At 35.8% G+C, this 27,796-nt stretch overlaps 1 protein-coding gene across 3 annotated transcripts in view; it reads left to right on the top strand.

Moving 5' to 3' along the window:
* Window positions 1–27,248, top strand: part of LOC121381059 (recombining binding protein suppressor of hairless-like) — a 45,294-nt gene extending 18,046 nt beyond the window's left edge. For all 3 annotated transcript variants that reach the window (XM_041510145.1, XM_041510146.1, XM_041510144.1), the window contains exons 3-13: window positions 7,403–7,592; window positions 8,995–9,021; window positions 12,840–12,935; window positions 14,443–14,608; window positions 17,798–17,972; window positions 19,816–19,953; window positions 20,782–20,894; window positions 21,555–21,695; window positions 24,511–24,666; window positions 25,701–25,886; window positions 26,633–27,248. In XM_041510145.1, coding sequence (XP_041366079.1) covers window positions 7,403–7,592; window positions 8,995–9,021; window positions 12,840–12,935; window positions 14,443–14,608; window positions 17,798–17,972; window positions 19,816–19,953; window positions 20,782–20,894; window positions 21,555–21,695; window positions 24,511–24,666; window positions 25,701–25,886; window positions 26,633–26,803 — 1,559 coding nt within the window. In that variant the 3' untranslated portion in view covers window positions 26,804–27,248. The remainder of the gene's footprint in view (window positions 1–7,402; window positions 7,593–8,994; window positions 9,022–12,839; window positions 12,936–14,442; window positions 14,609–17,797; window positions 17,973–19,815; window positions 19,954–20,781; window positions 20,895–21,554; window positions 21,696–24,510; window positions 24,667–25,700; window positions 25,887–26,632) is intronic.
* Window positions 27,249–27,796: the final 548 nt, after the last annotated feature.

Raw genomic sequence — 27,796 nt, forward strand, 5'->3', positions numbered from 1 at the left:
TTGATGTGTGGTCGGACTGTATTGATCCCTGTCGATGGACCCATTAGGCTATTACTTGTGGTATATGCTATCCTGTGTGGGATGGTGCATATAAAAGATCCCTTGCTACTAATGGAAAAATGTAGCAGGTTTCCTCTCGAAGACTAAATGTCAAAGTTACCAATTGTTTGTGACGTCCAATGTGCTCTACTAGTGTTGTTAAACAAAACAGACTTTAATTACCAGTTACATAGTTAGAAATTTTATTTTATACATCATGCTTTTATGACATCCTGCTTTGGACAATTCTCAAAACTAGAATATGGTTTCATCCTAAAGCAAAATTATCCATACGGCCATTCATCAAAACTGTTTATAGGGTCATTTATTAATAATGTTTAGGAGGGGAGATTGTTGGGTTTGTTTTGTTTTTTGTTTGTTTGTTTTTGTTTGTTTTGTTTTTATTGTGGTGGGGTTATTTTTTTTTTTGGGGGGGGGGGGTAGTTTTAATGTCTCAATGAAAACAACATAACAGCATTATTTTCTCCTCATGTCACTTAGCATTATGTAATTATAATGATTGACAAAAATGGCCTTTAGCAGTGCTCTACAAAGCGAGTAAAATACTCGCCATGGCGACTAAAAACATTCTCTGGCATCTAAAAAATAAAATCACATTCGCCATTTGGCGATTGTCCAATAATGTTACTTTGATCTGTAAAGAAAACTGGACATCGGAAAACACTGTGGACCAGTAGCAATTTATCTTCCATAAAGCGCGTTTTCTATCGGTAATTTGTTTGAAAAATAAATGTTTGAATATGAATAACAATTTTCCAGTATTCAAGAGTAAACACGGTGACGTTAAGTGGGAGGTAATACTTCGTTATGATGTTATCTCCCTTAACTTGAATATCAAGCGTTTGGAAATAATTCGGCCCCAGTTCAGTTTTGGACCAAGTCTGTCCTGTCCCGTTTAGAGCCAGGTTTTATTTATGTATTAAAATGAGATTGTTGAGTCACTGTGTCTTTACGTGTCTGTTTGAAACTCAAACGTTAATTATTTTAAATGTCGGCTTGTATATGTGTTGTGCTGCGCTCCAATTGTCTCGTGCTTATCGTGATAATGGGTCCCTCCACGATAACGACGTCTCCAATCGTGAATGTCATTTCACCAGTGGAGGATGAAAACATGTTTCTATTTGCATGACTCGACTTTAAACGGCTTAAAGACACAACTATTTACAAAACAGTATTTATGGATTTACAAGGCAGTATGTGACGAAAATAAATAGTATTTAAACCAAAAGTTAGGTAGCCGATTGGTAACTACTAGTAACACGTTGAAGCCTGGCAGATATTATCACACTGCTTTTATTTAACTTTTAATGAGTACTGCAATTTAAATGCATATTTTAGCAGTGCCATTAAAATAGTAATTCGCTTAAATTTGTTTAATACAATTATTGGGTACGGAATTTAATAATGATAGTTAATAGTCATTCACTGTTTTAGTGGAACCGGACACAAACAGTAACTTGTAATTTCTATTTAACAACTAGGAATCACCTCTTCACGAGTTCATTCGAATGCAGTCCTAATAACAATTACGGCATTAGTAATGTGCCGTAAAATGGCAGATGAATAGATTTAATTACAAGTATATATTAGCTGGCTACTGAATATAAGTGGCTGGCGACTAAAATATTATACTTTACTGGCCAGGGAAGAGTAAATTTGAACTTGCTTTGTAGAGCACTGTTTAGGAGCTCTCCCATGTTCAATTCCATGGTATTTAGGAGGGGTGGGAATTCTCCTCGGATCCGCGGTTTTCCTCTCATGGAACATTGCGTTTGCTCGCATTTTAATTGTCCTTTCTGCAGGGGAGGGGGGGAAATGGTCATGTAAACTTCTGTGCCCAGATTTTCGAAGCTATCTTAGCACTACGATATCATAAAACTGATCTAAATGATGATGTTACACATCAAATTACGTTGTGATGTCATTATGAATCTAAATGCGGCCGTGTTTTTTATTTGGTTTCATTTGCAATGGGAGCGAGTAAGCTTTAGCCAGGCGTCGCGATGCAGCATGTCCCCGGACCCTTCTAGATTTCCTCTTGTTTACAGTTCACCAATTCCCAGCCCTGATTTAGCGCCTGACTGAGGTGCTTGGTTCGAAGCATTAAACCCTTTTGGTGGACCCATTTTCTGTTTTGTTTTTTCTCAATCCAAATTTAGCTGGTTTCCTTTGAGGTAATGTTTGACATGATTCAGTAGTTATTAATAAATCAATGTGCTCTAATGGTGTCATTAAACAAAACATAAAATTTAATTCTTCTTTGTTTGACACCCAATAGCTGAGGGTGCTGCAGCAGGGGTGTCGTTAAACATTAATTCATTCATTCATTGCATGGTGTTAATGCAATGGTTTTTCAAGCATTAATTAATAAGAGAAAGGACTAGTTAAATTGTTAGCTAGCACTAGCTGTACAAAAAATCCCACCTACAGCTTGAGTGTAGCCTAGATAAACGTTTACATGTTTTGAGGTAAAATATCCACATTTGTGTGCAAAGTGGATATACTCGTGTGCCCTTAATTAAAGGGACAAACCCTAGTTTTTAAACACTAAGGCATAATTTTCACATAGACTCTAGTTTCAACTGGTAACAATGGACACTAATTTACAAACCTGTAACAAATTTGGATACAACAGAGTGAAACAAGATGCTTTGACATTGAAATACCCTTAAAAATAAACTAAAATGCGACTCCATAATCATTACTTCTCAGATGCACGTACGTTTTTAAAAATATGAAAAATGCATTTTGTGTTATTAGAAACACCAGGATAACCAGAAACACTTCGGTTGTCCGGAAATGGATAATCTAAACAATAAAACCTAAGTAATGTTTGATTTCAGTAATCATAACCAGTTCTAATAATGAACAATATGCCTTAGTGTTTAAAAACTATGGTGTTTCCTAGGGTGGTTGTTATAGCCGATGTTCCATTTAGCAGGTTTGATAATCAACACACATACTGTTCACTATCAAAAGCACTGTGATGTTTGTGGCTTGGGTAACAGACGTTTTCCGCTGGTTTTCTTCCCAGGGAGTAATAATTCCTTTCTATGCACACACTGTGTATTGATTGGTCCTAATTACCGCCACTTGTCTGTCTCGTAAATAAAACATGACAGAGTCAATTAAGACTAGTCGGCCATTATCACGGACAGTGTAGTTTAAAAAAAAATGTTTAGGAGCAGACATTGGAAGCGTACAATACTTCCACACTCTTTACAATTAATTAATGTTAATTACTCTGTGTTAATTGAAAAATCCATTTGCCGATTCTACATGCAGTAGTGAGCAGTGCAGAATTGTGTGTTTAATTGTACCGGCTATGTTAACACTGGCATATTGTTTGATGATAACTTCTTAAGAAGTGTGGGAACTTAGCAGATTCCAACAGATGTGTCTGCCATTATCAATATCTGATAAACCCAATCTTGCTTGCCCTTTTCAGATATCTTAGTAACTGGAAAAATCGAAATCAGTAGAAAATATCCGCACATGAAATTCTCGTAGTTTTTGCCTCCAGCATATTTTCATTCTGTTTTCTTGATCAGATTGGAAATTTAGTCTCTTTTTTTTTTCTTAAATTTTTTTCTTCTTTTTTTTTCTTTTTGTTCACCTTTTTCTGTGGAGCACAACTATGTGGCACACTTCGGATTTGCCGTTTGATGATGAATTTCCACAGTATGTCATGGAAGGTAATTTCTCTGCGTGTGTGTGAACCACAAGCAGCTGTGAGGTAGACAGTGTGATGGGTCCATCTGGTGGGGTAACCACTCATCGATGGCGAACTATTGCCTATTTCCAGTAGTGTCAACTAGCCACGTATTGATGACTCGTATAATCCGTGTGCGAAGATTTGTGTGTGGAGTTGAACGATTATTGGCAAAGTGTGGGAAATGCTGATTATGTCTGGCAAATGTTGTTTCTTGATTTCAATTGGCCATGTTGATGTTCATTTTCCCAAGAGAAAAGTAACGGTTGTTTTATTTATGGGTTTTGGTGTGTTTTTAAGTATATTTTGATTTATGCATTCAATCGTAGTTATAAAATATACTCAGGTTTGTGTTACTAGTGTTGGGTTTGGTGGTGAGAGGTTTGGGTTACTTTTTAAAAAAATGTAAAGGAGGTTAACATGTAAGCAGGTAACAGTATTCCTCCATTAAAAAAAATCGATAAAAAATAATAATCCAATTTTACAATCAGTATGGTGTATCATTAAATTGCATTAATGTGTTACTTTTATGGCCTTTATAGACATTTGATTAATTCAGTAATTGTGACAGCTATTTCAAATTTGCTAGGCTGTCGTTAAACAAACATTGCCTTCCTTCCGAGTAAGTGTAAGTACTATTTCATAGTGTATACAGGATATTTCATGTTTTTTGTCAAATATGATTTATATCTCATTGAGTGAAGTTTGCAATCATCTCACGAGTCGAGTGCAACGAGTGTGATATGATTGCAAACTTCACGAGATGAAATATAAATTATATTTGACAAAAAATATGAAATTTTCTATTTATTATATAACTTTTGGCAGTTTACCTTTATTTTTAAAATGCCAGCAGCAAAATAGTTCTGGCTTTCTTACAGTGAAGATAACACTTTCTACAGTGACGATCACACATTTTAGAGTGAAATAGTGAAATTTTCACTCTAAAATGTGTTATCATCACAGAGTGACTGACAACACTTTTATTTCACTGATATGTTGAGATATTTCACTAAATGTTATATGATAAAATGAAATAATCACTAGTGTGTCCAGTAGTATCAAGTAAGCACAGAAGTCCATTACAAAAAAGAAAAGACTATGTCCGCAGAATAGAATAAGCACTGGTTGATACAGCTGTTTGTTTACAGAATGGGAACAAATATTCAAAAGCATCTCAGTATGTTTTTAAACTACAGTTATTTGGTTAGTTTGACACTTGGTTTAGAGAGAGAGAGGAGACTTGCGACTGACACACCAGCTACTGCTGAAAAACAGCAGCAGTGGATATTGTGTATACAGTGTATGTGTACTTTCCCATTAGTGGTGTAGTACATATCACAGTCTTTGATGTACTAGCCATTGGTCATTGGTTGGGATGGGGGGTGAGGGAACCTGACGATGATCAGCCTAAGACTACCTGTTTAACATATTCCTTTATTCTCAACAAGTGTAAGCACTGTCATTGTACTAAAGTTGCTGCAGTACAATCAAATTTTAAAAGCAATCATTTTAATTTCATACTGAACTTGTTTTGAAATTTTCTGAATTTCATTGTAAATTTTAATTTTAATTTTAATTTTACCTACCAGTGAAAAAAAATTGTTGGCAACTCTTTACATTTAAGTTTTGAATTTTGATATTGATGTTAATCTTCATATACATTGTACATGTATTTACCTTTGTGTGACATCCGATAGCCGATATATTTTTGTGCTGGGGTAATACAGATAATTAATCAAACAGATCCGCTCTTTTTAACCTTTAGACTACTGGATTAATTTAGGACAACAAACACGTTGAGTGGGTATAAGTTTATAATTTTTACTCACATATTCACTTGAATGTTTTATAAATACATAAACTAAAGTTCGTATTTGAATCGATAAGTATTATTTTCGTGTATTTTTCTTATTTTTATATTTTAGATCAGTTAATGTTGATTAAAATTAGACAAAAAAAGTTGCATTTACTTGCGGGTATTTGTGGCCAGCTGTCCAGTGTTTATGTCTAATATTCCCAATAACAGTAGCTTTCTGACCAGAATATTAAAAAAAAAAACAATCTACGATCCATATCCCAATATTTGGTGATTTTCGTTGTTGGTAAAGCTATCAGATTTATTATCAAAATAGCTGTCACAATCAGCTTTCGATCCCTGAAAATGACCGCGACATGCTGCCATTATTGTCAAGCAAAAATATTTGAGTTGTCTTCAGTTTCCTGTTAATAAAGTAACGTTTGTTTTATTTAACAACGCTACTAGAGCACATTGATTTTTTATCTTATCATCGGCTATTGGACGTCAAACATATGGTCATTCTGACACTGTTTTTTAGAGGAAACCCGCTGTTGCCACATGGGCTACTCTTTTTTACGACAGGCAGCAAGGGATCTTTTATTTGCGCTTCCCACAGGCAGGATAGCACGAACCATGGCCTTTGTTGAACCAGTTATGGATCACTGGTCGGTGCAAGTGGTTTACACCTACCCATTGAGCCTTGCGGAGCACTCACTCAGGGTTTGGAGTCGGTATCTGCATTAAAAATCCCATGCCTCGACTGGGATCCAAACCCAGTACCTACTAGCCCGATGGTCTAACCTGTTAATAAATGGTTTCCTGTGAGTGTCGTGTGCAAAACGGCGGGAAATATGAATTGGGGAATGCACTGTATACAGTGTACAGTATGTTGACTGGCGTGACATCTGGCGAGATATCTCGCCTGCAGTAGTTAGAAGGTTAAGACATGCTAACATGTACTATATTTACATACATGTATAATGTAAAGAGACTGTCCTGGTAGTGGAGCCTTGGCACACACACACACACACACACACATATATCCAGTATGTTTCTGGTCACCCTAATGTTTGTAGTAGCTCAAACTTCATGTTACTTCGTAATGTATAAATATTTTCATATATTTGCAAGGTAAAATCCGGTTTAGGCTACAACATGTACATACAGGGCTTTAGATCTCACTAATTGGGTCACAACAGCGACTTTTGTTTTTGGTTCGATACCGTCATTAACAGCTGCTGTTGAGTTGTATTCAGATATGCATTTCAAGTTATTTTAATCTAATTAAACTTAACATTTTAGTGGTTTGAGGAGAAATATTTTGGAGTCAGCATGTTTTTACTTATTTTGGGCATACATATTTTGGACACAACATTTATTGCCTCGACTTTGATTCAGTCTAAAGCCCTGACATACATTAGGACATCCATAAATACTGTGTATTGGTTTAATGCTAAACGGTTCTGTGCAGCAGAATAATATGTAAATGACTGATTTATGCTATAAACCGATATGCAATAAAGTGGATTCAGCTGTTTTCCTCGCATGTTAATCGTCCTTTCCTCCAAAATGTGTCAGATAGCACAGATTTTAACCTAGGATTTCAAGAAATTCCAGGAACCCACTAGATTTCCTCTTTTTTCACAGTTCACCAATTCCCACCCTGGTATATACAGATACCACTATTCTAAATGAAACAAAAAAGGTATACGTGTATTAATAATACATGTATGTAATTCTAGTTCATTAAAAGGTTCAATTAGACAGAAGATGCTACAATGTCAGCAAATCCAAGACAGTTTCTCTTTACTAAACTTTATATGTTTCAGATGCGGGAAGCCAACTTATGGCAGGATCGCTCACACCGCCAGATAAACTCAACGGGGATCTTGTTGCTATCGCCTCGTCCAGTCCCCTCGGCATCAACACCCTCTCCACCATGCAGGCCCCACCCAGCCCACTTCCCACACCGTCGCCACCACTGATGAGGAACATGGGGGACACGTGTTTCAGCCACAGGTAACTGTGTCAGCATTTTATATAGAGACCGAGTCGCCAAGTTTTTTGTGTGTCAAAATAGAAGTCTTTGTCACTGACCTTTGTATTGAAACTTGCAAAAAGTATTCAAACAATGTTTTGGTTTTTTTAGTTGTTTTTTTGCACTTACATTTGTGACAGTTCTAATGTTTATAATATCTACATAAAATGTAAAACAATTTTTACAAGTAGATGACAAAATAATATGTTTTAGTTTTTAGAGCTTTTTAAAAAATATTTTTTGATTTTTTTTTAATCTATGCAATATTTAATAAATTAGAAGATAATAAAGTAGTGTCGGAAATAGAATAAAAATTATTTTCGTCAATTATTTCTTACATATTAAACTGACAAGTAAATATTTTGTAAATACCTATTTAATGATACTCTACCTAATTTAGCATTTACTTGTTTGGTCTCTCATTTATGTACACTGTGGTGTTTACTCTTGAAATTAAAATTAAAATGTCAGTAAACAGGAGATTTGTGACCTTTATTGGAACAGACTATAAAACATTTTGATAGATATGTGTCAATTTCATTTAGGCCTACCCTTAAGCAAACTTTTAATTTAAAACTGCAAGATAACTGATTATTTTTAATTGCAGCATAAATTATTAATTTTGACCAGCATATTTAGTGAATATAAATTCAATATAAATACAGTAGAAATTTACACAATCTTGCAACCACTTAAAGGTGCTATATCAGAAGTTATATGTGAGCATGTGTTTGTGATAAAGATTCTCCAATAAAAATTTATTTTCTACTAGTTGATAAAATCATTTCCTATAATCATTTCTGGGCATATAGTTAAAGGTGTAGTCTTTAAATGTTAAAGCAAAATGTAATAAAAACATGATTTGCAATAGCTGTCATTATGCAACTTTGAGATAGCACCTTTAATACCGGAAAATAGATCACAAACTCAAAATGGTTCTTGACAGTTTTGTTCAAAAGTTACTTATAAATGTCTACAAATATTTAGTTTTGGAGAGGAATAGTGGTAAACCATCATCAGAAACTCACTCACAATTTGTAACAGCAATGAAATTGATATATGTTGACCAAACTTTGTTATAGTCTGTTCCAATAAAGTGCACAAATCACCTGTTTACTGACATATTTCTTTTAATTTCATGAGTAAACACCACCTTGTACATCAATGAGATCCAAAACAAGTAAATGCTAAATTAGGTAGACTATAATTAAATAGATATTTACAAAACATTTACTTGTCTGTTTAATATGTAAGAAATAATCGACGAAAATCATTTTTATTCTATTTCTGACAGCACTGTAGTTATAAATATATTTGAATTGCCCATAACTGCTATGTGTATTGCATGTAAATGTATAAACTTATTTTAATTGTTATTTCCAGCTCTTTCCAAAGTCAGAAACTGACAAAGTAAGTGACAGAATTTTATTGAAATCCTTTTAAGCTATTTGTTATTTTTTAAAATGGAATTACTAATATATCTCTGTATTTATTTTCACTAATGTTGTCAAGTTCCATCAAAGAGGTTTTAAGAGTTTCAGGAGTAAATAACAAATAACTAACTGAACGATTCTCTATCCATGTTTTGTTGATATGTTGTATCTATTCACAAAATTTCCTAAATCTGATGCCACCAAGCTATTGAAAACCATTTATTGTCGGAAACAGAATGGGTGTTTTGTTCTGTTCTGTTTTGTTTGGTTTGGTCTATTAAGAATGTGTGTATATATGTTAACTATGAGTGGCTATTAGGTCTTGGTCTATACTACTCAAAAGAATTTAAGGGTCAGACGATATTTTCGACATTATTTTCTGAATGTCAATTATATTAGCTAGACCATAATGTAACACATGGTATTGTTCCATTTTGACGAAAGTGGGTCTAAGCAACCCATAAATGAATTAAAATCCACTGTCATTGACACTGTCGACTAGTTCTAATGGCGAAAACATGCTTACATTTGCACGTAAATTAGGGCGAAAGCGAAAGGTCTGCTAAGTGCCCATAACTTGCTTTTTCACAAAGCGCTTTATTTGCACGCTTTGCGTGTGTATTCCATGTTCCCAATGCTGAATTTCCGTATAATTGGAGCTTGCGTTCATGTACGGTGCACACTCCAAATTCGACAATGGTACAACGTCAACTGACTATCGAAGATCGAGAAAGGGCTATTGCTTGGCTTCAGGATGGCAATACGCAAAGAAATGTTGCTCTGAGACTTGGTGTCAGTCAGAGTGTCGTTGGCCGACTGTGGCAACGGTACCAAGCAACGAATTCTGTTCGAAATCGTCCACGTTCGGGAAGACCCCGAAGCATTACAAATAGAGAGGACCGCTACATCACAAATATGGCTCTACGTCAACGCACAACCACTGCACGCCGATTACGTGACAATCTGCGGACTGCGACTGGAACTCGAGTGTCTGATCAAACCATACGCAATCGTCTGAGAGCCAATAATCTACGCTGCCGTCGCCAGGCTGTTCGACCACCACTCCTACCACGTCACAGAACGGCCAGACGTCACTGGTGCACACTTCATCTGCGGTGGCAACGTGTTCAGTGGGGTCGAGTGATGTTCACTGATGAGTCCAGGTTTAGTCTCCAGTTCAACGACAGTCGGGTTCGTGTCTACAGACGTCCTGGGGAGCGCTTCGCTGACATTAACGTTAGACAACGTCACCGGTTTGGTGGTGGCAGCGTCATGGTGTGGGGCGGCATCTCTATCCACCACAGGACCCCCCTCTATGTGGTGGATGGCAATCTGAATGGAATCCGCTATCTGAATGAGATTATCCGGCCGTTGGTTCTCCCAGGCCTTCAGCAGATTGGCGGCGGGGCAGTTCTGCAAGATGACAATGCCAGACCCCACCGCGCCAGGGTGGTAACGGACTTTCTCAGACAACAAGGTATCGCCAGGATGGATTGGCCAGCATATTCGCCTGACTTGGCCCCAATAGAGAACGCCTGGGACGAATTAGACAGGAGAGTTCGGGATAACCATGCCCCTCCGGCCAACCTTCATGATCTGGGTCAACTTCTTATGGCAGAGTGGCAGGCCATTCCCCAAGAGTTCTTCAGACGTCTGATCAACAGCATGAGGCAACGATGTGTCGAGTGTATTCGCACCAGGGTTGGATTCACACACTATTAAACGAATGTTCTAATGTGTAAAATCCATGTTTGACAACCTTCAACTTTGACAGCATGTCATGTGACTTTCTTGTATACAGTGACGTTTATTTGTTGTTTTTGTAAATATGGAACAATAAATTAAATTTTTGGTGTAGTTTACATTATCAATCTAATACACTCTGAAACTTATTTGGTTATAAATTTTTGACCCTTAAATTCTTTTGAGTAGTTAAGAATGTGTGTATATATGTTAACTATACCATGTTCATGAGTGGCTATTGGGTCTTGGATCTATTAAGAATGTGTGTATATATGTTAACTGTACCATGTTCATGAGTGGCTATTGGGTCTTGGATCTATTAAGAATGTGTGTATATATGTTAACTGTACCATGTTCATGAGTGGCTATTGGGTCTTGGATCTATTAAGAATGTGTGTATATATATTAACTATACCATGTTCATGAGTGGCTATTGGGTCTTGGATCTATTAAGAATGTGTCTATATATGTTAACTATACCATGTTCATTAGTGGCTATTGGGTCTTGGATCTATTAAGAATGTGTCTATATATGTTAACTGTACCATGTTCATGAGTGGCTATTGGGTCTTGGATCTATTAAGAATGTGTGTATATATGTTAACTATGCCATGTTCATGAGTGGCTATTGGGTCTTGGATCTATTAAGAATGTGTGTATATATGTTAACTGTGCCATGTTCATGAGTGGCTATTGGGTCTTGGATCTATTAAGAATGTGTATATATATGTTAACTATACCATGTTCATGAGTGGCTATTAGGTCTTGGTGTATTAAGAATGTGTGTATATATGTTAACTATACCATGTTCATGAGTGGCTATTAGGTCTTGGATCTATTAAGAATGTGTGTATATATGTTAACTATGCCATGTTCATGAGTGGCTATTGGGTCTTGGATCTATTAAGAATGTGTGTATATATGTTAACTATACCATGTTCATGAGTGGCTATTAGGTCTTGGGTCTATTAAGAATGTGTGTATATATGTTAACTATACCAAGTTCATGAGTGGCTATTAGGTCTTGGGTCTATTAAGAATGTGTGTATATATGTTAACTATGCCATGTTCATGAGTGGCTATTGGGTCTTGGATCTATTAAGAATGTGTGTATATATGTTAACTATACCATGTTCATGAGTGGCTATTAGGTCTTGGGTCTATTAAGAATGTGTGTATATATGTTAACTATACCAAGTTCATGAGTGGCTATTAGGTCTTGGGTCTATTAAGAATGTGTGTATATATGTTAACTATGCCATGTCATAAGTGGCTATTGGGTCTTTGTCTATTAAGAATGTGTGTATATATGTTAACTATACCATGTTCATTAGTGGCTATTGGGTCTTGGATCTATTAAGAATGTATGTGTATATGTTAACTATACCATGTTCATGAGTGGCTATTAGGTCTTGGAACTATTAAGAATGTGTGTGTATATGTTAACTATACCAAGTTCATGAGTGGCTATTAGGTCTTGGGTCTATTAAGAATGTGTGTATATATGTTAACTATACCATGTTCATGAGTGGCTATTAGGTCTTGGATCTATTAAGAATGTGTGTATATATGTTAACTGTACCATGTTCATGAGTGGCTATTAGGTCTTGGATCTATTAAGAATGTGTGTATATATGTTGACTATACCATGTTCATGAGTGGCTATTAGGTCTTGGATCTATTAAGAATGTGTGTATATATGTTAACTGTACCATGTTCATTGAATAAGATGTAGAATACCTAAGAAGAAACCTAAATATTTCACATACGGTACCCTTTTCATGTTACAGTATGTGGGACTTTTCATATCCCCCCACCCCCCTCCCCCTCCCCAAAAAGGATATCACATAATATGACTTTCGATATGTAGTAGGAAATATTACCGTATACCTATCGCACTGTGTTGCTAATACATTGTCAGTTTTATTAGGTTACATTTTAGACCTCACATGGCATTTGTAATATCCAGGTATAGATATTTTTGTTTTCACAAGCTATTTCTATTCTACATGACATTATTGAAGTGTGTACATGCAGGTTTTTCTTTCACAGAGAAGCTATGAGAAGATATTTACGGGACAGAGCAGATCAAATATTAGTTATTCTACATGCAAAAGTGGCACAGAAATCCTACGGCAATGAAAAAAGGTAAGTAAATTATTTTAAGAAAAATAAATTGTCGAGTTATTAAATTCATTTCAACTTTCATCCATTTTTAAAAAGTAGATAAACTACTTAGTATATTTAAGCATTGCTTGCATGCTCTTAATCTCAAGATTGTTGTCATTTTGATGTTTGACACCTAATGGCCGATCTCTATTTTGTATACTGAGGTGTCATTAAACATCCATTAATTCATTCATTCACTCAAGATTGTTGTGTGGAATGGCTAGAGTGAAGGAAGAATGAACACAAATTGTAATTGTTTTCAAGACACATTTGTTACTTTAAACGGTATGCATTTAGTTGCCTCATTCTAGTAGGGGTGGCGGTAGAGCACCTGCCTGAGTTGTGATTTATAATAGGATTATACGTCTCAAATTTTGCTCAATTAAACACTAAGTCACATTTTTCACTATTAGAGCCATTTATGATCACTGAAATCAAACATTACTTAGGTTTTATTGTTTAGATTATCCATTTATGTACAACCAAAGTGTTTCTGGTTATCCTGGTGTTTCTAATACCACAAAATGCATTTTTTTTTTTTTTTAAAACGCATGTGTCTGAGAAGTAACTGTTATGGAGTCGTGTTGTAGTCTATTTTTAAGGGTATTTCAACATCACAGACTCGTGTCTGAGAAGTAACTGTTATGGAGTCGTGTTGTAGTCTATTTTTAAGGGTATTTCAACATCACAGACTCGTGTCTGAGAAGTAACTGTTATGGAGTCGTGTTGTAGTCTATTTTTAAGGGTATTTCAACATCACAGACTCGTGTCTGAGAAGTAACTGTTATGGAGTCGTGTTGTAGTCTATTTTTAAGGGTATTTCAACATCACAGACTCGTGTCTGAGAAGTAACTGTTATGGAGTCGCGTTGTAGTCTATTTTTAAGGGTATTTCAACATCACAGACTCGTGTCTGAGAAGTAACTGTTATGGAGTCGCGTTGTAGTCTATTTTTAAGGGTATTTCAACATCACAGACTCGTGTCTGAGAAGTAACTGTTATGGAGTGGCATTGTAGTCTATTTTTAAGGGTATTTCAACATCACAGACTCGTTTCTGAGAAGTAACTGTTATGGAGTGGCGTTGTAGTCTATTTTTAAGGGTATTAAAAGTAACTGTTATGGAGTGGCATTGTAGTCTATTTTTAAGGGTATTTCAACATCACAGACTCGTGTCTGAGAAGTAACTGTTATGGAGTCGCGTTGTAGTCAATTTTTAAGGGTATTAAAATTAACTGTTATGGAGTGGCGTGGTAGTCTATTTTTAAGGGTATTTCAACATCACAGACTCGTGTCTGAGAAGTAACTGTTATGGAGTCACGTTGTAGTCTATTTTTAAGGGTATTTCAACATCACAGACTCATATTTCAGGGCTAGCTCTGGCACTCGCCAAATTCTCCAATTGCAAATTTTGGTCTGTCCCTTTAAAAGTTGTGGTATTGTACACATAAAAAGTGAACGAACGATTGACAGCTGACTTGTTTTTCAGGTTTTTCTGCCCTCCGCCATGTATATATTTATTTGGGAGTGGCTGGAAACGGAAAAAGGATCAGATGGAACAGGAAGGGGCTGGTGAACAGGAGTCAACTGTCTGTGCGTTTATGGGTATCGGCAACTCCGACCAGGAGATGGTTCAGCTTAACCTTGAGGGCAAGGTAAGTGTTGGATGGTGGAGGGAGTAGGGTAAATTGTAACGGGACTATAATGGCCTGTGCCCATATTTTCAACGCTTTTTTCATTACTACGATATTGTAAAGCAATTGTAGGCTATGACGTCACTATAATTTTACGATATCGTAGCGCTAAGATATGTTCAAAAATCTGTAGCCTGGAAAGTTTTGGACTTTTTCTTCTTCTTTTTCTTTTTTTTTGGCGGGGTGGGGGAGGGTTTGTTTGTTTAAACAAGATTGGACAGATTCAGGAATTGAATGCAACAGTATACAAACTACAGTGAAACCCCTCTAAACCGGACACCCTAAGGACTAAGTACAATGTCCGGTTTAAAGAGGTATCCGGTTTATAGAGGGTAATTTCTATACTGATTTTTAAGAAAGGACCGTGAAATTTTTTTGGTTTTGGGGGAATTCTGGTTTACAGAGGGTCTGGTTTTGAGAGGTTTCACTGTATTTGTGAAATGTTTACTGATGTAAGACCACTGCAGTCCATCATTCCCTTAATCTGGGAGAAAAATTAAACATTACTTGTTGTTTTTGTAAATAAATAAACAACTTAACTAAATCTAATCATAATTATATTATGTATGGTTATAAATTTACAATTCCTCCACACCTTTTGCTAACCCAGAAGCAGGGTTTCTGCCAGAGGGTAAAATGGGTATGGCACCCAAATGTTTTTACAGATTTTATTATTTTTAAATTGTACTTCTGACAAAATTAATTACCCTTATCATTACTGTATGATTTTCTTAACCCTAAACCTAATCCATTTTTTTTTTCGGGGGGGGGGGGCATACCCCCTATCGACTGTGGTTGCATTCAGCAATCTTTGTAAATATTAAATTTCATAGCACCATACCCAAAAATTTCTTTCTGACAAAAACACTGCAGAAGTGTGATTAATGTTTCTTCGTCTACATTTTGAGGAGTGTTTTTTCACTCTTTCAGTCTAGTAGTTGGTTGTTTTGAATGTCCATCTATTTAATTTATTTACCTATATTTAGTTTGAGATATAGTTTGATAAAACATTATCAATGTAAAATATGGCCTATATAAAAACAGTACAGAGAACTGGCTTGTTAAACTGTCTGTTACGTTGTCAGTGTAAAATATGGTCTGTGTGAAAACAGTACAGCAGAACTGACTTGTTAAACTGTCTGTTGTTAATGTTCTTCACATTCACTGACCCACCTTCGTGTTGTTTTGCTGTCATCGGTGAGTGACTTCATCTTTCCTGTAGGATATGACAAGTGTTCACCAGCAGTGATGTATATTGAGATATCGTCATCAGGAAATCAGTTACTACCTGCTTGGTCATATAGTGACCTGTGTTATGTCTTATTTATTGTATTATCTCTAACAAGAAGCCACACAAGTCACGTTTGAGCAAGAACTAAAAACATCAGTTACTACCTGCTTGGTCATATAGTGACCTGTGTTATGTCTCAGTTATTGTAATAGCTCTAACAAGATGCCACACAAGTCACGTTTGAGCAAGAACTAAAACAAATAATTACTACCTGCTTGGTCATATAGTGACCTGTGTTATGTCTCAGTTATTGTATTATCTCTAACAAGATGCCACACAAGTCACGTTTGAGCAAGAACTAAAACAATCAGTTACTACCTGCTTGGTCATATAGTGACCTGTGTTATGTCTCAGTTACTGTATTATCTCTAACAAGATGCCACACAAGTCACGTTTGAGCAAGAACTAAAACAATCAGTTACTACCTGCTTGGTCATATAGTGACCTGTGTTATGTCTCAGTTATTGTAATAGCTCTAACAAGATGCCACACAAGTCACGTTTGAGCAAGAACTAAAACAAATAATTACTACCTGCTTGGTCATATAGTGACCTGTGTTATGTCTCAGTTATTGTATTATCTCTAACAAGATGCCACACAAGTCACGTTTGAGCAAGAACTAAAACAATCAGTTACTACCTGCTTGGTCATATAGTGACCTGTGTTATGTCTCAGTTACTGTATTATCTCTAACAAGATGCCACACAAGTCACGTTTGAGCAAGAACTAAAACAATCAGTTACTACCTGCTTGGTCATATAGTGACCTGTGTTATGTCTCAGTTATTGTAATAGCTCTAACAAGATGCCACACAAGTCATGTTTGAGCAAGAATAAAAAATAAAAAATATTGTGTTCTTGTTTAATAAAAGATTTGAAATAAAGGTTCATTAAAGCTGCAGTCTCACCTCCAGTAATGTCTTGTCATTAAAGGGACATTCCTGAGTTTGCTGCATTGTAAAATGTTTCCGACTAATAAAATATTTCTACGATTAAACTTACATATTAAATGTATTTTCTTGTTTAGAATATCAGTGTCTGTATATTAAATGTGTTTCTGGTCATCTTGCTATTTGTACAAAGCCCAAACTGGATTTTGTCTTCAAATAATTTTGTACGTACGGAAAAAAAATATTTTAGGAAATAAAATTAAATTTAAGCTAGTACAAATATTAGAACGATCAGATTCACGTTTAAAATTAATATACAGCCACTAACATTTTATGCAGAAAAATATATTTGATATGTAATTACAATCATTAAAAAGTCTCTGTTAGTCGATAACACCTTAACAATTGCAGCAAACTCGGGAATGTCCCTTTAAGTCACGTTATAAAAAAACAGTGGTAATAAACTTGTATGTCTTCACCATCAGTATTATATTGTCAGTTGCCTATTGAATTCACAATTTTTGTCAATGTTTGTATTACTAAAGAGCTAAAAAAAAATTGTTAGCACTGTGAATGATGTGTATTAATTAGCACAGTATTTCGAATTTTTAAACTTAAAAATGATTAAAATAAAAACATTAAACTAACCCAGGGTTAATTTAACAATGCTTTGAACTATTGGGACCTAAAGTCTACAGTTTTAGCATCCTTATTCTTGACTTAACCTCATGGCAAATTTATTGTGAACTATAGTTTAGCTTCAGTTTGTTTTTGCTTTCAGCAATTAAAAACTGAAATATTTATCAAGACCATCTCACGTATTATATAAAGTCTAGTTGTACTGTCCAATTCAATTAAGTTTCAGTCACAAGAACCTTACAGGTATAAAAATGTCCAGTCACATTTGAGTTTAAGTAATCAAATAATATTTTTATATGTATTTTAACATGAATTATTCTTGTTATTTCAGAATTACTGTGCAGCAAAGACTTTGTATATATCGGACTCTGATAAGAGGAAACATTTTATGTTGACTGTAAAAATGTTTTACGGCCTTGGCCAGGACATTGGTGTGTTCCATAGCAAGCGGATCAAAGTGATATCGAAGCCTTCTAAAAAGAAACAGTCTCTTAAAAATGCAGACTGTAAGTTTTTGGAGATTAGATTATATCCATTGAGCCTTTTTTTTAAATCTAATTTTTTGGTATCCCACTGCTCCCATGCCTTTGCCTCCTTTAATTTCCTTCTCATTTCTTCCTAATCTGACCGTTCCTCCTAAATTTTAATGTTTTCTTTCTACCTCCACATTCCAGTCCTTGTCTCCAACTACAACATATGCTTGTCTCTTGTGGCCATCTGTGCCACATACCTGACATTTCCATAGGCTTTTGCTCTAGGCTTTGGAGAGAGTTCAGTGGTTACATCTGGCATTGTTAAGGCGCTCCTATAACCATCATAATACTCCCCATCTATAGCGATCAGTGCTGTGGTGGTTCAGACCAGCTTTATTAGCGGCAGAGGATGAGGAATGAATGAATGTTTAACATCACTTCAGCACAAAAACATGGGCTATTGGGTGTCAAACAAAGTAAGTATATCGGTGAATTGTTGATCAATATCAATATAAAAATTCAAAAGTTAAATTAAAACACAATGTCACAAACAAGGATGCCAGATGGTTGCAGGGATGTATACAGAGACAGCACTCAGATAGATAATGGTGTATACAACTCAGAAGACAGTCGGAAGAAACTGACAGAACAAGTTTAAAACATTGTAGGAGAAACGTGAAAGCTTAAAATACTGAGAATTACAGGCAGATGACGATAGATGAGAAAGATAAATGAAAGTGTGAGCCAGCCTTGGTGGGAATTGAACCACTGTCAGTCCAGCTGCTTATCCACTGGCCCATGGAGCTCTCGACTGTGACTTGTAATATGTTTTAAAATTTAGGTTAATCTCTGGTTATAAACCCTCTCAACAAGATAAATAACATTGGTATCAAGATTCACAAAAAGACTAGGGATCGAATTTACAAAGCCTGTTTATATCTTACATGCGTGTAAGTACATACATTTACAATGCTTAAACACCTGTGTTACAGAAAAAAAAACAGGCTTCGTAAATTCGACCCTAAATGTCATGAAAGGTTTAAAACACTGTTTGGCATTTGAAATGGTAGAAATGTTATATTATTTTCGGGAGAGTTGTTTCCCTTTAGCTCTTGCTTCAGTTAGTATCTGCAAAAGATGTGTCCAACAACACCAGATCTCGTGTTTAACCAGTTATAATTAATAGTCTGTCAGCAAGATTTTATTTGTCAGATTTCTGTGATTACCTCACTATTACCTGCATTTCTATATATAATTCACTCCTTTTTCTTCAATATCATCTGTTTTGTGCTTTCAAAAACAAAAACACAGATCACATCAAAATCATAGCAGCATCAGATGATGACAGTTCATTAAGCAAAATATTAAAATGATGTTCTGAAATATGAAAACTACTTGTTATCACAAACTATTACATGTATACTAACAGTACCGGTAAAAGATATTCCCAAAGAGGTCATAATTGTTATAAACATGAACATAGTAAATTGGAAATAAAATATCAAATAATAAAAATTCATTCTGGACTAAATAAAATGCATCTTACATCAAAAAATGATAATTTAATCATCATTTGATTTACATATTTTAAAATAGAATTATTAACAAATCATGCCCATGTTACTTTTCCGTTTTTATTAATCATCTCTTAGCAAAGATATTTTGTTGGGTTTTTTTAGGGGGGTGGGGGAGGTGTTTCATTGGGGTTTAGGAGTGTGTTATTCAGAATTTAAGTTAGAATTTACTAGTTAGTTAATTAAAAGAAAATGAAAAAAAATATACATGTATTTACTTTAAGAATGTCTGTTACTCAGAATTTTGCTTAGAATTTTCTAATAGTTATGTAAGAAAACAAAATGTATGTATTATTTTCCAGTGTGTATTGCATCAGGGACCAAAGTTGCATTGTTTAACAGACTGCGCTCACAAACTGTAAGCACTCGCTACCTCCATGTTGATGATGGGAATTTCCATGCAAGCTCTACGCAGTGGGGAGCTTTCACCATCCATTTATGTGAGTATTTTTTGCCTACATTTATGTGAGTATTCTTCACTATCATTTATGTGAGTATTCTTCACCATCATTTATGTGAGTATTCTTCACCATTATTTGAGTATTCTTCACCATCATTTATGTGAGTATTTTTCACCATCCATTTATGTGAGTATTCTTCACCATTATTTATGTGAGTATCATTTATGTGAGTATTCTTCACCACCATTTATGTGAGTATTCTTCATCATTTATGTGAGTATTCTTCACCATTATTTATGTGAGTATTCTTCACCACCATTTATGTGAGTATTCTTCATCATTTATGTGAGTATTCTTCACCATTATTTATGTGAGTATTCTTCACCATCATTTTTGTATTTGGAGTGTTTGGGTTTTAAAAATGTCTTTTATAATGCTAAAGGTTCTAGTTTTGTTTCTCTAATGACAATCAGTAATGCTTGCTTCTTTAATGTGTGATTTAACTTTGAATTGCATTTTTTTTCTTTTCTTTTTTTTCTTTTTTTCTTTGTAAAAATATTTTTGTTTATTTGTTATATAATATTTGAAGTGGACTCTGAACAAACCTTTGGGACATAAAATATTGTTTATAAAGTAGATTTTATTTAATCTAAAATGTTAAAAAATAAATTGTTTATTTATATATAAAAAAAAGCTTCTTTACACCAAATCAGTGTAAAATCACTTTTATTTCAGTATTATATGGGGATTTAAGCTTTTAAATGAGTATGCTACTAGACCAATAGTTTGTGGTTTGTGGCCATTGAGGCTGGAGCCCATCTGTTGTGAGGTGTTTGTTAAAGCTTGACGTGTGTTGTGTTTTGACAGTGGATGATAACGAGGGTGAATCGGAAGAGTTCACGGTGAGGGACGGCTACATCCACTACGGTTCAACAATTAAGCTCGTCTGTTCCGTTACAGAAATGGCATTACCCAGACTTGTGAGTTCTTCCTTTGTTTTACATAAGAATTGTTTGTCGTTTTTTGTGAATTTATTGATGTATAACAGTTACAAATTGTGTAAAATCACGTAGTATCAAAGGATAACATTCAGTTTTAAGTGACGTCATCCAATTAGAATAGAGTAAGTTGTAAAAACGGCAGGAAGTTTGTAATTATAAACTTCTCTTTTTTTACCATTAAATACGTGGTAGTGAGATTGACTAATGGACAAACGCCTATATGAATGCCTGTCTCTTTATTTTTTACCAATACAAATATATAAACTAAGATGACAGAAATATAATAAATTAAATATTTTAAAATTGCTAACAAAAAAAAGAGGAAAAAATTAATGTAGAAAGCATGGCTGACAATGTAAAAAAAAATGTGTTTAGCCAATTTTTGGATTGATTAAAATGTGGTTAATTTAAGGAAAACGTTATTAGCTAAAGACTAAATGTTGTAGCAATTTTGTATAAAAATTATCAATGGGCTACTAATTTGATAATAGACAGGGCGAGCCCTGAGAAATAATTAACTGATTTTAGGTCAAAGTGAAAATGCAAAAGATGTAAAAAAAAATTGTCATTTAAAAAGAGTATAAATCATATAATAAATTTATTTTCATTTCATGAATTACAATTTTTTGTTTCTTCTAGATAATTCGAAAGGTTGACAAGCAGACGGCACTGCTGGATGCAGATGACCCCGTGTCCCAGCTTCACAAATGTGCGTTCTATCTGAAGGACACAGAGAGGATGTACCTCTGTCTATCTCAGGAGAGAATCATTCAGTTCCAGGTCCGAAACCAAACGTCCCAGCCTCACTACCCAAACGTCCCAGCCTCACTGGCTTAGTGCTTAAGCAATTGGCCTTAAGGCAGATAGGTACCCGAACTCATGCTTAAAACACTTTTATTAAAGTCTAGACTCAAGTCTCTAACAACATTACCTGAACTCATGCTTAAAATACTTTTATTAAAGTCTAGACTCAAGTCTCTAACAACATTACCTGAACTCATGCTTAAAACACTTTTATTAAAGTCTAGACTCAAGTCTTTAACAACAGTACCAGAACTCATGCTTAAAACACTTTTATTAAAGTCTAGACAAGTTTTTAATAACAGTACCCGAACTCATGCTTAAAACACTTTTATTAAAGTCTAGACTCAAGTCTCTAACAACATTACCTGAACTCATGCTTAAAACACTTTTATTAAAGTTTAGAGTAAGTCTGGAGACTTTAACATCATTACAATACACACACTTTGCATTTGTGTAACGTCATTTAAGTTTTATGCATACTGGCCCAAATCCAACTGAAAGAGTTTTACAGCTCACTGGGTAAGGACATTACTGACCTCTCTGACCATTTACCTGTGTCTTGGACAAGACAGCTTCAATAGCTGATGGGAGTGCTCCAGACAGCTTGCTTGAATCTTAAGTGAATATCAGCATGAAAATATTTTTGGATTCAGACTGTAGTGGTTAGGTTGTGAGATTTAAGGTTGGTACTGTGTTTAAATCTCAATGGCGAGGTGTAACACCACTAATGACTACCCTGTCACTAACAACTAACCCTTAACCGCTGTTCTGGAAAGACATCTTGAGGTGTATTTCCAGAACAGCATGCTTGGACTTTCAACAGCGATGTCATTTTTCACCTTTTTATATGATTTCAGCTTATTTTTGTGTAAAATGATTGTCGCAAAGTAGATTGGTTTTTGTGTAAAATTATTGTCACAAAGTATACTACTCAAAAGAATTTAAGGGTCAAAAATTTATAACCAAATAAGTTTCAGAGTGTATTAGATTGATGATGTAAACTACACCAAATTTTTTATTTATTGTTCCATATTTACAAAAAACCACAAATAAACGTCACTGTATACAAGAAAGTCGCATGACATGCTGTCAAAGTTGAAGGTTGTCAAACATGGATTTTACACATTAGAACATTCGTTTAATAGTGTGTGAATCCACCCCTGGTGCGAATACACTCGACACATCGTTGCCTCATGCTGTTGATCAGACGTCTGAAGAACTCTTGGGGAATGGCCTGCCACTCTGCCATAAGAAGTTGACCCAGATCATGAAGGTTGGCCGGAGGGGCATGGTTATCCCAAACTCTCCTGCCTAATTCGTCCCAGGCGTTCTCTATTGGGGCCAAGTCAGGCGAATATGCTGGCCAATCCATCCTGGCAATACCTTGTTGTCTGAGAAAGTCCGTTACCACCCTGGCGCGGTGGGGTCTGGCATTATCATCCTGCAGAACTGCCCCGCCGCCAATCTGCTGAAGGCCTGGGAGAACCAACGGCCGGATAATCTCATTCAGATAGCGGATTCCATTCAGATTGCCATCCACCACATAGAGGGGGGGTCCTGTGGTGGATAGAGATGCCGCCCCACACCATGACGCTGCCACCACCGAACCGGTGACGTTGTCTAACGTTAACGTCAGCGAAGCGCTCCCCAGGACATCTGTAGACACGAACCCGACCGTCGTTGAACTGGAGACTAAACCTGGACTCATCAGTGAACATCACTCTACCCCACTGAACACGTTGCCACCGCAGATGAAGCGTGCACCAGTGACGTCTGGCCGTTCTGTGATGTGGTAGGAGTGGTGGTCGAACAGCCTGGTGACGGCAGCGTAGATTATTGGCTCTCAGACGATTGCGTATGGTTTGATCAGACACTCGAGTTCCAGTCGCAGTCCGCAGATTGTCACGTAATCGGCGTGCAGTGGTTGTGCGTTGACGTAGAGCCATATTTGTGATGTACCGGTCCTCTCTATTTGTAGTGCTTCGGGGTCTTCCCGAACGTGGACGATTTCGAACAGAATTCGTTGCTTGGTACCGTTGCCACAGTCGGCCAACGACACTCTGACTGACACCAAGTCTCAGAGCAACATTTCTTTGCGTATTGCCATCCTGAAGCCAAGCAATAGCCCTTCCTCGATCTTCGATAGTCAGTTGACATCGTACCATTGTCAAATTTGGAGTGTGCACCGTACACGAACGCAAGCTCCAATTATACGGAAATTCAGCATTGGGAACATGGAATACACATGCAAAGCATGCAAATGAAGCGCTTTGTGAAAAAGCAAGTTATGGGCACTTAGCAGACCTTTCGCTTTCGCCCTAATTTACGTGCAAATTTAAGCATGTTTTCGCCATTAGAACTAGTCGACAGTGTCAATGACAGTGGATTTTAATTCATTTATGGGTTGCTTAGACCCACTTTCGTCAAAATGGAACAATACCATGTATGACATTATGGTCTAGCTAATATAATTGACATTCAGAAAATAATGTCGAAAATATCGTCTGACCCTTAAATTCTTTTGAGTAGTATAGATTGGTTTTTGTTTAAAATGATTGTCACAAAGTAGATTGGTTTTGATCTGAAATGCTAAAACAATTACCTTTATTTAGGTATAGTTTAGAGGTTTCAGCTTGTTGAATTTTCCATCCTTTAATTGGATATAAGAAAATCAAATTAAAAACTTTATTAAGAATTAAAATTTGTAGTAAAATTTTGTGCTTTACTGTTTTAATCATTGTCTGATTTAATATGCTTTTAAGTGAAATTTGTGTTTCGTTTTGCTTCACAGGCGACACCATGTCCAAAAGAACAGAATAAAGAGATGATAAATGATGGTGCATCATGGACAATCATTAGCACTGACAAGGCAGAGTATACGTTCTATGAGGGGATGGGGCCAGTGAAGATACCAGTAACTCCAGTGCCTGTTGTTAACAGTTTACACGTAAGGGTCAAAGATTAGTGGCATTTCTTCCCTCTTGTTTTATTTTCTCAGACTAGTGAGGTTTACCTCATTGAAGGAGTAAGTACCTAAGATGCAAGATATTACAGAATCACAGGGATGTGATGAAGTTGATCAACAAAATGACATTTTATTTTCTGCTATCCCAGTGTGTGTATGTGTGTGGGGGGTTAATGAGTTAATGTTATAGCAGGGCAGCAAAACATGTTGGTCGGGAATCATGGATGTGAATTTTAAAAAGTGTTTTATTTGATATGCACTTCTTTTACACAAAAAAAATAATTGTCAGAAAGTTGAGTTTTTATTTTAAAATGGTTTTCACATTCTTTAATAACCAAGTGATGTATCTTCTTTAAAAGTTAGAGATGAAACAAATATTCTGTTTGTAGTTAAGTGTATCTAAAAGCTAAAAAAACAAAAACTAAAATTAAAACAAAAAATATTGGTTTTTTATAACGGAATTCTTATCTTAGTTTTTTGGACAGATGATTTATATATGTGCACTTATTTTTTTTAAAAGTGTATTGGGGTCATAATAATTTAGTATTTATTAAATATTTGTTTTCATCTCGTTCCTCTGATTGGATGGCTTAGTTAAAGTAACAGACCCTAGTTTTTAAACACTACTGTACATTTTTCACTATTGGAGCCCAGTTTCCATGTCACAGACTTGTTTCACTCTTATTGTAACCTTATCCAAATGTTTCTAGATATACCAATTGTAGTGTCCAGTTTTACAGGATGAAACTAATGTCTGTGGCTTAGTTTGTGCTTAATATCATTGTAATATGACTTTAGTATTAACTGTCACACAACTTGTACTAAGAAATCATGACTTTTCATAATTTGTACATTTCCAGTTAAATGTGAACGTAATATCCATTTTTACACCACGAAACTAGGGTCTGTGGCTTAGTTTTTTCCCAATATCATTGTAATATGACTTTAGTATTAACGTAACTGTCATACAACTTGTACTAAGAAATTTTAAATTTTCATGATTTGAACATTTCCAGTTAAATGGTGGCGGGGACGTGGCGATGTTGGAGATAAGTGGTGACAACTTCACGCCGTCGTTCAAGGTGTGGTTTGGCGAGGTGGAGGCGGAAACGATGTTCCGCTCTGATGAGAGCATGCTGTGCGTCGTCCCCGACATCTCCGCATTCAGGGCTGGCTGGAGATGGGTGCGACAACCACTGCAGGTTTGTTTCGTTTAATGTACATATTTAGTCATTCATTATTCTTATTAGCTTTATTATTGCTGGGTCACCAGACTGTGTTTATGTGTATAATTATTGTACAGTCTTTTGTTTAAGGTATATATTTAGTCATTCATTATTCTTATCATTAGCTTTATTATTGCTGGTCACCAGACTGTGTTTATGTGTATAATTATATGTATACACCATATGTTAGCATGGAAATAAAGCATTTTGTATTGTCTTGTATTGCATTGTCTGGGACCACAATTTTTGTTCCATTTATTTTCCAGATCAGCATTGCCATGTCAAAGCTGTAGCCCAGTTTTAGGGTCCAGTGTAGGGGCGGTGAAAATATTTACCATGTATTTAGCTACAAAGTGACATTTTTGGGCATATTTTCTTTGTTTTTCAAATGCAATTAAAATATTTTATATTCTGTTAATAAAATGAATTTTAGTTTTAGAGAAGACAAATTTCTTTTCTTCTTCACCTGACAATTGAAACAATGGCATATTTCCCTAGTGGTCTGTTCTGGTACGAACATCCTAGCAGCCAATGGGATGGCTAAAAATCTTCAATGAGTCCCCCTTCCTGTTCCAGTTATGACTGTAACTTCCTTGTGTCTCCTTCGCAGATTTGGTGGGGCAAGGGGTATTTCTTTGATTTCTTGGTGTTCAAAATTTAGAAGGATTTTTCCAAAAGGATGTAAAGTATACCTTTAACTGATTATTTTTTGTCTCTTCTAGGTACCAGTGTCGTTAGTACGAAATGATGGCATTATCTACTCAACTGGATTAACATTCACATACACCCCAGAACCCGGTCCTCGAACGCACTGCCGTGAGGTGGATGAAGCATTTAGACATAACACAACGGCCAGTCCGGACTCTACGTCAAACATTTCAAACATCTTGTGATAGTTGCAATCTTCTCAAACCTTGCATTGCTGTTGTGACGTGATATATTTCTGCAGCAGAAAATGTCTTTGCCCAAGATACCAAATGAAAGTGCTTTATGTGTGTGACTTGTCAATGTCATCATTCAATGTGGCCAGTAATGGAGATCTTTTTTCTTTTTTTTTTAAATGAAGATTCAGGTGTGTCGGATTCTATCGTGCCTTGATGTGAATGCCACCATTGTGAGCTCCATTTTTTACATTTTATTTTATGATTTTAATCAAAATTTGAATCTTCAAGTCTTTGGTATTTGCTTGTGGCTGTTAGAATTTTATGTTGTTTACTTCGGCTGTCTGGGAAGATGGGGACGGTGAGATCTATTTGCATGCCATGCGATGCATTCTGACTGTTCGGTGGAATCGACCCAGCGACAGCAATGATTTCCTTTGTACAAGGAGGATTAGTCGAAAAGTTCTACAGCCTAACACAGAAATACAATGTCTCATTGACCTGGTCTGAATAACCCTTTTACTTTGCAAGCTGAACTCAGAAAGTTCAAGCACAGTTTACACCTATAAAACTATTTGGTCCAGGTTAAAAGGCTTTATTAAAATTTCACCCATACAAATACAACTTAGTTAAAAGTCTGGAAAATACTAAAATCTTGGCATGTACTGTAGTGACGTAATAGCCTACAATGGTTTTACAATTTCATAGGGCTAAGATAGCTTTGAAAATCCCTAGACTGGACATGAAAGTTTCTCAGTGCAGGCCCTAATAAGTTGATATCCTTGATCCACTGGTGGTTCACCACTGACATGATCCATATTGTTTCAAAAATTTCAAGTCCGGACTCTAGACTTGGCAAAGTTTCCAGACTTCACATGTCTGTATTGGCGAGGCTGTATTGACATAAGTCTAGACTTACAAGTACATGGGTTATTTTTTCTAAACAAAATTTAAAGTGTGGATCTCAGTTTTCTCCTGTCCCAATCAGTGCTCCACTACTAGTAT

The sequence above is a fragment of the Gigantopelta aegis genome, chromosome 9 (genome assembly GCF_016097555.1).
Source record: "Gigantopelta aegis isolate Gae_Host chromosome 9, Gae_host_genome, whole genome shotgun sequence".
Classification (NCBI taxonomy): Eukaryota; Metazoa; Mollusca; class Gastropoda; order Neomphalida; family Peltospiridae; genus Gigantopelta; species Gigantopelta aegis.